This window comes from Amphiprion ocellaris, chromosome 7 (assembly GCF_022539595.1).
Source record: "Amphiprion ocellaris isolate individual 3 ecotype Okinawa chromosome 7, ASM2253959v1, whole genome shotgun sequence".
In the NCBI taxonomy this organism is placed as follows: Eukaryota; Metazoa; Chordata; class Actinopteri; family Pomacentridae; genus Amphiprion; species Amphiprion ocellaris.
The window spans coordinates 12,922,930-12,935,101 of NC_072772.1; the positions used below are offsets into that span (position 1 = coordinate 12,922,930).

At 39.2% G+C, this 12,172-nt stretch overlaps 1 protein-coding gene across 3 annotated transcripts in view; it reads left to right on the plus strand.

Annotated features, from left to right (window-relative positions):
* The window catches only part of veph1 (ventricular zone expressed PH domain-containing 1), a 96,292-nt gene that overhangs the window by 73,175 nt on the left and 10,945 nt on the right, over positions 1-12,172 (plus strand). For all 3 annotated transcript variants that reach the window (XM_055012189.1, XM_055012190.1, XM_055012191.1), the window contains one exon: positions 823-940. In XM_055012189.1, the coding sequence (XP_054868164.1) occupies positions 823-940 (118 nt within the window). The remainder of the gene's footprint in view (positions 1-822; positions 941-12,172) is intronic.

Here is a 12,172-nt window from a genome sequence, read left to right on the forward strand (position 1 = left end):
TTATCATGTTTAAATGTATGAAGTTTAAGGTTTAACCACTCTAGCGGGAAACATCCATGTTTGTGGCTGAGTGCTAAAACAACAATCAACACTTTTCTACCATCATTCCTGTTTTCGCTTATTTGCGGTAACAGTGCTTTTTGTAGTAATAAAGAGTTTATATTCTTCATTGCTCTTCATTATAGCAAGCGGTTCCTCTTGACTTGCAGTAGAAGATGATAATGCATCAAACACCTTCTTTGATGGGAGTAAACCTGAGTTAACAAAGAAACCACAGTGTTGACACCCTTTACCTCTTATTGTGCTTTTAGGATCTGTAAAGCCAGCTATTGTGGAGTAAGCTTGGCTTTGTTGAACTTGCTCTGCAGCACACCTGTCCAGCTTCTTCTCTTTTCAGTGTTTTATGTAAATATAGGGACAGAAAGGATGTCCTGAGGTGGTCCACAGGATCAGGAGTGGTGCCAATGCATCACTGTAATCTGCATAAAACTCATATATAAAACCTCATCCTTTTCTCACCAGAGTATGCCACACATCAAAAACAGCCCATTGCAACTATTTAAACCCCTTTAAATGCCTCCTTGTACGGTGTCACGAGTATGTGTGCTGCATACAAAACTAAAACTGAGGAACAGCAGCCAGCAGTGCACAAGTGGACAATGGCAACAAAACCACTCTGGGTTACATTTTTAAACACCTCTATTATGTGTATTATGGGAGTGGATATGTAATGCTACTAATCATGACATTCCTAACATTTTGATATTTCAGATGCACAGTGATTACATCTGTCTTTGTCTGTTTCTTTCCGTTTGTCTTCAGGACCTGGACAATCTTCAGATCCAGCTGGAGGAGGTGCGTTTCTTTGACCTGTTCGGTTACAGTGAGGAAGAAGGAGGTTGGCTCTGCTTCATGTGTAACAACCCTGAGAAAGCCACAGGTACCAACACGTACACAAAACCATGCAGAAAGGATGGAAGGAATGAAGGGATGAGCTTTTATTACCTGAAAATTGACCTTTTAAAACAACTTAATGTACATATGTGCTCTCGTACATATATCCACAACCATCAAATGACACAAATGACACTTTTTCTCTCATCCCCCTGTGGTTTCTGCTGAATGTCTCCTTCTCTAAACATATCATTGAACAAGTAAAGAGGGATTTTCAAAGACTGCTTTCTCATTTCTTGTCATCTCACCAGCTTTCTTTGGGCACAGTTGGGTTCCTCTGGGGAACTCCGTTGGATGATTTCACTCGAAATGCCTTCAAGGGAAATAATCTTTTCCCAGAACAGTGAAGGAGAGTGGAGCAAAGAGCAGGTCTTATTAAACAGCTGCCAGCCTGATTTGAGTGTTGTGAAGGGTCGCTGTAAGCAGTCAATCCCTGCCGTCGTGACTCTGCTGTGATTGCTTTACTTTGGACCTTCTTCAATGAGCACATTTTTCCTGGTGAAGTCAGAGTTACAGTAATGACCACATTTAAACTGCATTTAGTTCACTGTGTGTGTGTGTGTGTGTGTGTGTGTGTGTGTGTGTGTGTGTGTGTGTGTGTGTGTGTGTGTGTGTGTGTGTGTGTGTGTGTGTGTGTGTGTGTGTGTGTGTGTGTGTGTGTTTTCTGCAGTTCTACTCCACTAGACACTCTTATACACCTGTTCCACAGACACAGTGGCTCCTCACTAGTCAGATTTCCCCACATACAGTAGGTTTGATTTATGCTGTGAAGTGTCTCTCCCCTGCTATCCGTCCTCCTCACTTGTGTCTTCTCTGTCACGAAGCCTGAGAGCGCAAAGTGATCAGTTGAGTGATAGGACAGTAAATATGCAGAGCCTTTAAATCGATGAGCGACAGCTAAGAACATGCAGGAGAGCAAATGTTGGGTTTTAAATCTGCACGTATTTCTCTGACAGCCTCACATGGAAGCAGTTATTAGTTATATAAGAAGAAAAAGAAGGCAGTTTGTGGCAGATGATGCGTTCTGATGGAGAAATATGGAGGGAAGAAAAGGTAAAGGCCAGTTTCTAGGCTCTGATGTTTGATGACCGCTAATAAAAAGCCAGCAGGTAATTCTCAGGAACTTAAAGCCAGAGTTGGAAGCTGTTTGTCGGTGGAAGGAAACAGGCAGGTGGGATGCAGTTAAAGTTTAGTGCATACATTCAGTGTGTGTTCATTTGTGTTTATTTGCTTTGAAGGTAGAGAAGATCAGGGCTGTGATGGGTACCACCGCAGAATCTAGCTTTATCTAATGATCAAAGGGATCGTGAATTTCAGTTATTTAAATATCTCAACAATATAAAGCTTTGTTTAAATAAATCAAAAATAATAAATCAATATAAATATTGTATGATCAGAACAAAATAAGTGAAACACAACTCATATACCATTTAAAATTTGACACCACCATGTCCTGCTTCACAAACATGTTTGCAAAGGCAACTTTTGGGATATTTTCAAGCCATTTTTCTTTACACCCAGTTAGAAATCTTCTGTTCCTCGTCTTTATGCGAGCAAATTTCTTGCTGCTACAACTGTCAGGTAATGGAATAACATGACGATGCCAGTAATAATGTATTCAGGCCTGAGGCTCACAGAAGCTCAACTCTTTTAGTTTGACAGCATTTCCAGTTTACAATCAAATCTTAAAATCTGCTGTCAGACTCGAAGTTGTGCCAAATGTAGAATGTTGCCTTCTTCTCTTGGTCTTTATCTTTATCATCACACGGCTGCAGGATCCATCCTGTCTCCAAACTGAGGGCTGTAGCTGTGCACAGTTTTCACAGGTGGCACAGCAGTGGTAACTGCATTAATTTACACCTTCCTATGTGTCATTGTGATCATACGTAGCCTTGATATCCTAAATGCTTTTCTACTAGCAAACACTTGAACTGTTGTGCGCAGATCTACAGGTTCTGCAGTGAAATAATTGGGAATAAAACTGTAATGTTCAAGATTAGTCCAGCATTTTGTTTCTTTTCAGCAAAAGTTCCAATGTAACTTGAGTGTATAAAGCTGATTATTCCATTGAAGTTCCAGTTTTACTTCGTAAAAGCAGTAATAGGTCAAGAGTCATTCAGCTTGAGCATAGAAGTTACAGCAGATGCTTTAGTTAGATCAGTACAAAGATATGTGTATTTTAATATCTGGTAGGAATGTCAATGATGCCAAAACTATGAATTAAATCCAAATAATAACATTATTATCTATTATAAATATAGCCTGTATATTTAGAATGTTATATTATTTACCTTTGAAACTTCACGGTGCTTCTTATTTTTCTTGAAATTAATTTAAATGTTGCTTTTCTGGCTGCACAGTGGCGTAGTGGTTAGCACTTTCGCCTTGCAGCAAGAAGGTCCCTGGTTCGCATCCCGGCTTTCCCGGGATCTTTCTGCATGGAGTTTGCATGTTCTCCCTGTGCATGCGTGGGTTCTCTCCGGGTACTCCGGCTTCCTCCCACAGTCCAAAAATATGCTGAGGTTAATTGATTATTCTAAATTGCCCGTAGGTGTGAATGTGAGAGTGCTTGTTTGTCTTTGTATGTGGCCCTGCGACAGACTGGTGACCTGTCTAGGGTGTCCCCTGCCTTCGCCCGAGTCAGCTGGGATAGGCTCCAGCCACCCCCGCGACCCTAGTGAGGATTAAGCGGTGTATAGATAATGGATGGATGGATGTTGCTTTTCTCAAATTACTAAAGGGTACAGAAATTAAAATATTAAAACAAAAAGCTATTTGGCTATTTAGAATGTAGTGAAATTTCACAGTCAGATGGCTCAAATTAAATCTACTACAAAGGAGGTGAATGTGATTTAGGTTTTTAGTTTAAGAAATTACATTTTACAAATCCAACGGCAATGTTTTTTTTTTTTTTTCCAGAAATAGAGTCACTGTTGTTCTGTTTAAATCCACATGTTCAGAACACAATGTTCACAATTTTCCTGGAACTTTTTTACTGAAGAAATCATCCATATTTCTGCTGTCTGCAGTCTGATCTGTGAGCCAAGACCTCACTGGAGAAGAGCTCCCCCTCCTCACAAATCCCAGTTTAACCCTAAATGTATCCAGAGCCAACGCAGGAAAACACAGATAAATAAAAAAAAGCTCTCAGAAACATTCCTCCTTCTACAAGCAGTCACCAACTCTACAGGATACTTTTAATTATTCAAGTTTCACAAATTATAAATATTGATGATATTACTTGCACTGTGCCATGTGCATGTACTTAAATGTGTGTGGATTTGTACCCTGAGTACAACATAGAGGTTTTAAGATCTTTACATTAAAACAAACTGGTCCAATGTCACTGACAGTTTTATACCAGTTGGAGAAAGTTATTCCTACACTGTATGTCAGAGTTGATAATGAACTATCCCAGGCATACGAGTAAATATTAAAGCATGATTTAACCTAATTCCACTAAAAGCTGTTGCCTTATTTTCTGCATTTACTTTTTATTCTGCAGTCACTTCTGATCAAAGTTTTGTCTGTTATTTCAGTGTTTATTTCTGCTGCTAGGAACACAGCAGACCAAGATAATCCTCTGGGACTGTTAGAGATCTAAATTCAAACAAAATTCATCTTTTTTTTCTCTCTCAGTAATGGTCTTTATTGTTCAAATTTACTCTGACACACACATTTTTAGTTGTGTCCAGACTGCAAGTAAAACAAACAGCTGTTGAGTAAATCCAGGCACGTTTTCATTGACTTATTGTTGAGTGATGTGCACAATCTCCTATAAATAGATAAACAGTAAGTATGGAAATCACCAGTAGGGTATATTATAGTGCCAGATGAGTTGTTTAACAAGCTTTAGATGATTAGAAAAAACCATCTGAGGACAACACTGCCCCTGAAAACCAACATCCAAATAGTTGCTACTCTCCCTGTGGGTGTTTTGAAGAACACTGCATAGTTAAATTCACTTATAATTGACAATTTATTGATAATTTCTAGATGTAAGATGATTTAGTGAGTGTCTTGATTTGAATGAATGATCTTCATCCATTTAAGTGGAATTAATACTTACACAGTTCATCTAGATGGAAGCTGTCATTAATCTGGTTCTGCAGTTTTTCATTTTCTCTGCCTTTCATGTCACTGTGTCATCAACACCCTTTTCTTCAAATGCTAACACACACATGCACAGAAGTAAACACAGACTCGTCAGACTTCCCAATCCAAACAGTACCAAAGCCAAGTGAACGCGATTCTTCCAATTCTGCAGCTCAGAACAAACCGATGTAATCACTGCAGCTGAATGACTGCAAGGACTGGATGATTACCTTTCAGATTCATGTGGCCTCTGTTCATTACAGGAGGATTTAGAAGGGGGTAGTTTCCCTCTGGGAGTGTGTGATTGGGAGAGTGTGTGCATGTGGATACATGTGATTGGGAAAACATTCGTGTCCTGTTGGCCTTGGATGCCCTACCGGTGCTCTGCTTGTCTGTCTGGTGTACGGTGAGACCTCCATGTGGACAATTCACATTAGAACTGATTTCTAGTAAACACGGTTACTGAAAAGGGGACTCTCAGAGGCATAATAAAACCTAAGCAAATAAAACCTGGCGTGATACCACCAAATTTAAGTGAGAGGATGTGTTGTTAAACATCTGCACATATTTTAACTGAAAATCTTTAAAACCTCTTTTATGCAAGTTGTGTTTATTCTATTTGTGTTAGATTCATAAATGATCACCCTGTTGCCAAAGTACCAAAACCAGTTTGGCACCTTTGTTCTCAAATGTGACTTTAGTGTTTAACTATCTGGCTAACCCTGCACATCACTCAATAAAACACATTTAAGAAACGAAACACTCAACAATCAGGTGAAACACACACAACAGGGTCACTGTATAATGTACAAAAAGTCTGCACCAAAGTCAAGCTAAGACACACCATCTGTAACTGCAGAGTTAAAGTCCTTATCATTAAACAAACCTATTAGAAAAACACACCCATTGCGTCACTGTTTATATTCCAGCTAGCCCACACACTCTAGTACCGTCAGCTGTGTGCGGCTTTAGCCAATGAGAGTTTTTTTGACGCAGGAAATGAACACATTGTAAGTCAACTGAGCATCAAACACTTTGCATGTGTGTGAATTCATAAATCCATCAAACCCTTGTGCACTTGAGTAGGTGTGATATGTTTTCTTTTGCAATAAAGAGGCCACAGTCGGAGAAATAAGGACTCTCGGAGTTACTCAAGTTACTTGGTAGTTTGAGCTTTTTACAGTTGTGTGTATGTGTGTGTGTTGCTTTTGTGCACTCAGCTGTATATTTGTCCTTTATGATATTCAAACAGCCTGCTGTGTTAAATAAGTGACCCCTTTTTGGCCTTTATCACCTGAGGCCCGACATTTTTGTGTCAGTCACACTTCAGACTTCTGACATGAACTCGGTGTATCAAACAAACTCTATCTGCAGCTGATCATTATTTATCTGTCAGCTACATAACCTGAAGGAAAAGGGGCTTCAGTTTAATCTAAAACATAATGCATGATACCCTTGTAGTGTTTGTTGTGCAGGACAAGTCTAAAAATATGAGACTTTGGTGCCACATTATAATTTCCTAGCATACCCATCTACCTTTTGACATGAAATTCTTTTAAAACCATTTATTAGAATATTTTGTGAGTATTTTTGCTTTTTGTGGCTTTTTTATAGCAAGCTGATGGAAAATGTAGGCAGAGACCCAGCCATATGGTACACATTTAGGTTTCCTAGGCCACCATGAACCACCATAATTAACATAATATATTTAATGAAACAGTAATATCATTGTTGTCCTCTACAGAGTTCAGCATTTTATGTTATGAGCCATCAAGTGGGGTTTTATAGGAAATTACCTGAACTGCTCGAAAGTGACAGACAGAATTCCTCATTTAACCCTCCTAACCGCAAAACCTGGCAGTGATTTTGAAAGGCATGTTATCTGAAAAACATCTACAAAAATACAGCATTTATCAGAGCCAGGAACTGTAAAAACAGAGAGAATAACCAGATTTGCAGCTTTCAAACTGTCCTTGAACTACTCATCTGTGCAATGCTGATCTGATTGAAAACATGACCAAATCTTAGCTTAAAAATTAAAAATTCTGCATTTTCAGCACCAACTGTGTAGACATTAATGGCTCACCTACAACCAGGATTCATTTGGCAGAACTGGGCTGGACTGCAGGTAACTGACTGGCGGACACATGGGCGAATTCACGAGACGAATACCGATAGCACGACATTGTCCGATGGGGAGGGGGCGAATATTTGGATATTCGGGCCCAGCCCTATAAATTTGGAGGCACCTTTTATAGAACTGTTGAAAGAAAGTTGTTCTCTCTTTAGACAAAGAGAAAGTACTACAAACTGTACAACCCTGTAATGCTTAAATCATCATTTCTAAATCTGTGCCATTAAATATTGGACCTCAGCTGCCTTCACATTCATGTGGCTCACGCACATGAAGCTATTCACAAATTCAAATGGTTTATGGCAATGTGACACATATGAACATGTCTTTCACCGAAATGAAAATAGCCATAAAACAAGAGCACAATATGTACTGAGGGCCAGAATAAGAAAAGCTCAGAACCATCCACTGGGACGTTTGTGGTCCAGCTGAAAGCTATCCACCTACATCCAGGATATTAGGTCAAGTTACAGTAAATGACAGTGATGACTCATCTCACTGAAGCAAAGGTAATCACAGTCTCAATCCAGTTTGATTTCACTTTTAGGTGACCCATTTTTTTCATATTTTGAACATAAATGTAGCACAGTTCACATATTCACCATACTGTTCATATTACAAGCTGCTGCCAACCAACGTTTGACATTATTACGCTGTGCGTTAATGAAAACTCGCTGAGTTGGCCTGAGGTTGCATACATATGGTCTCATGTTTTAATGGTAAAGGAGAGGTGAAGTGTTTTCCATTGTGAAGGCCAAAGTGTGCCAGTGGTTACTGCACCTCCACGATACTTTATGATACACCGTTGAGTTTAACCACTGGAATGTCTTTGAAGTGTGCGTTAATGAGCAGAGTAGCGAGTGTGTTTGTGCGCAAACTGTATGTGTGGACATGTCAGGGTGAAGCATGCAGCTTCAACAAGTGCGCTGTCTTCTCTTTCTGGGATTTGTTGAGTATTTTCACTTGGATGGTGAGAACATGCCATCACCAGAGCACCAAAATTCCCAAACAGGATGACTGAAGCCACCAGAAGCATGGAAAAAAAGACTATTAAATCCACTTACAAGCAAACACACACTTAAAAATCTGTACATATACCTTCACTCTCTCATCATGGCTCTATGTGTTAATTGATACAAATTTACTCTTGTCTGGAAGAAGGACAATGATGGAAACCCCCATGTAAGACGTTCCATCATTCCACCATTAATCAGTGAAGACGTGCTAGACAGACACCTCCAGGAGTTATGTTGCAAATTCCAGACATTTCCTGGCTAAAGATAAATGTGCATCAGTCTGTGCCAAAGTTTAACTGAGTGTCATTAGCACAAATAGTGTTTACAGGCTAAGCAAATGTGCTGAAATACTTAAAGACAGCATTTCTTATCTGTGCTGTGAGAAATTCTGGCTACATCATCAGGCAGAATTAATTAAACATGTAAGCCAACAGCTCGTTGATGACTGGAAAGGTTAATCATTTTATAATATTCATCTATTCATGTCTCATGCCAAACCTTCCATCTTACATTTCCTCTCTTGTGTTAATCTTAGCTAGAGTACATCATGTAATACTTACAATATGTTCACCCTAACCTTAGCAGGATTAGGCTGAGGTTTCATCCCAATTTGAGGCTTAATAGCTTCATCCGATCTCATCAAGATTCTCATATTTTATATTGGTTCTTCCTTTTATACCTGACTCGTGTGCTTCTTGTGTGTTTGACTGTGAATGTTTTTTCTGCACTCAGGTCTCTAAAAAGGGAGATCTTGACGTCAATGAGACTATTAAATAATATTGCAGAAACAGAGGGTGCGGTATGAAACACGTAGGTGCACAGCTTTGCAGCAAAGTGAACAAACTTCTAGTAAAAGTTGACGAGTCACTCTTTGTGGTTTTTCCTGGAAGCAGTTTTGAAATTGAGAGAACAGAGTTTGGCAACGATGATAATTATTACAAATCAGAAAAACACTTTCTCCAAGTTTCTCCAAACCAAAGTGCTTCTTAGATTAAAATATTCTTATTATATTGACATATTCTTGCTGAACTAATAATAAAGGTGTCCACGTGGAGCAACTCATGCCTTCTTCTGGTCATAGTGCAAAGGAGCTGAGGAAGGCAGGTCTACATATACATGCTCAGTTAATGAGTCAGACAAAAGCATAGCTGCCTGTTATCAGTCAAACAGGAGCTGCACTAACAACACAACACCCCACCTCCAGATGGATTCCATTCAGCAGACGGTCTAGTCTGTTGACTCTGCATGTTAGTGGACGTCTCTGTGCTCCACACCTACTTAGAAAACACCACCCACAACAAAAAGAACAAACTAATAAACATACATGCAAAGAATTCGTCACAGCCTTAAAGTCCTAAATCCAACATTTTTCACATTGAAATAACTTCATAACTTCACTCTGTTAACAATACTTTCTTTCTGAATTTCTTTGAAATTTTATTTAACAACAATTGAAAAACAATGTGAAATCTACACAAATGAGAAGTGTCCACAGGTGTTACTAATATGGGGAAAAAAATGCTGCTCTACATACCATAGATACTTTACTAGCTATGTTTGTAATTTCTTTCTATACTTTTCTCCTATGTTGCCAGTGTAAACACTGCCTGCATTTCAGCCCAGACCAGCCGAAAAGTTCTTGAATTTTTGTCACGACTGTTGGTTACAGCTGAATCAATTGTGACTTTACAGTTGCAATAGGAAATTTAGAATTTTGTGGTGGTAAAGCAGATTATTGTTAGCCAGGACATAAGAGGACCTGCAGCCTAAATGTGCATATGTGTTATAGGTAATGGACATTACTATTTTGGGGCACTATATATGGAATAATTGTACACAGATACTCAAATACAACCATGTAGTGGACTGGCTAAATCATGTTTTATGTTTAAAAGAAGCAAAGTATTATCTCCAAAAGATCAGCATTAAATGCACAGAAATGATCCTAGTAAACATATAATGTATATTAAACTCAGCCACAGTAATAAATACACCACATTTATCCAAACTTACACTTTTCCAGTCAGACCAATCCAAATAAAACCGTCTGCTCTCTCTTTAATGTTCATTGCTCTTTTCTAAAACATGTCTTTGCAAATCTAGACATGCCATAAGAGGCAGTTTTCCTCCTGACTTGACATTTTTTTCCAGTTACGAAATTCATTTACTCAAAAGGAAAACTTGACATTTAACACGGAGGGGCGGGCCACTCGTTAACAGCCACATTTTTTCCGATAATTGATAGTTAACAAGGGTGAGTGAGTGTACTGTCAGCTTTGCTTCTCACATCCATAGCTGTCGTTAAGGATTCATCACACTGTTCTCCTCACAATATAAACGCCAAAACAGATTGACAAATACAGTTATGCTGCACGTAGGTCTTTTCATATTTGGACCTGAGGGTGACATTAGGCTTGTTTAGACAAACAGCTTTTTCTCGTAATGACTTGGGTTGGAGACTTGACTCCTGTCACATGTTTGAAATCCAATTCCATGCAGGCAAAACCCATCTGGTTTTGAAGACAAGTGTCTGCCCTTTACTTGCACAGACATCCTCAATATTTACTTAAGAGTTAATGTGTGTGTGTGTGTGTGTGTGTGTGTGTGTGTGTGTGTGTGTGTGTAGGAGTGTGTGTGTGTGTGTGTGTGTGTGTAGGAGTGTGTGTGTGGGTTTTGTGTTGTTGCCTTTGTCTTTTGACGTCAGTGAGTCCCCGACAAAAGGTTGTGAACTACTGCACACGCCTGGGGCTGATAACAAATCAAGAGATCACTTTCCAGGTGTCTACATCAAAGCAAAGTGAAGAGGTGTGGTGATATATGCAGTAGACAAGTTTAAAAAAATCTAGAAATATTTGTCAGGTGATGCACTCAAGTTGGTATATGGGTGTGAGGGAGTAGAGGTGCGTTTAAGGAGCGTTTCTGTCTTATCTGTGGTTTTCCTGCAGGACACACACACAACACAGACGAACAAGTTGGAAAGAATGTTTAACTCACATGCCTGTCATCTCTGTGATTCATCAATAAAATGTAGAAGGAACCACACAAATACAAGACATAATCAAACTTCACCCTCATCAATACATTAACCTGAAGCAGAATCGATGTTTACGCCACAGTAACACAGAGCACAGTGTTTCTATTATGTTGTGTTGAATAATGTCTGCTGCGGTTAAAGTTATATTGTTACCGTTTTAAACTAATGCACTGTTTTTTGATTAATCAGTTCATCATCTGTCTATGAAATGTCAAAACATACTATTAAATAGCCATTAAAAGTTACCAAGCCTTGATGTAATGTCTTTATAATTACCAAATGCGGTTTGATTGGCAGTCAAGAAACTAAAACTTGTTTGATTTAAAAAGATGTGAAACAGAAAAGCAGCAAAGCAGCTTCTCTTTCATCTCTCATTTTTTCTTTTCTGATTTGGGGTTGTGATGAACTTTAGCGGTTTGTTTTCTTTGGTGTCGGCCACCTCTGTGAATCATCTACGCAGCGTCATTAGATTGCAGTAATCTCTTCACCGCTTTGCTCATCATCGTGGATACAAAGAGTGGCTCTGTTTGGTTGTCTGCATCTGAAGCTCTGGTTTGATTATTGGCACCAAACCTGAACATGCCAGAACATCACTGGGGTTTGGATGGGAACACGATCTCCCAAACGCTTAGAGGACACAGTCACACACGATTACTGGACTCTTGTAGATTACTGGAGTATTACATTGATAGAAAATGTATCTATGATCTAATTAAAAATAGATTCTGTGGCGCTCTTTCATGTTAAACTAAAGACATTGGTCATTTAGGTTAGCACAGCACTCATATCTAGTAACACCAAAAAACTATCTGATGCATACTACACACACACACACACAATCTGTACTCAGTCTAGCTCAGTCCAGGAAGTTGATGTGGGTGTTTCTAATAAGACCAGTCCAGACCCAGCGATGTGGGGTTCCCCTGTCTGATCACACAC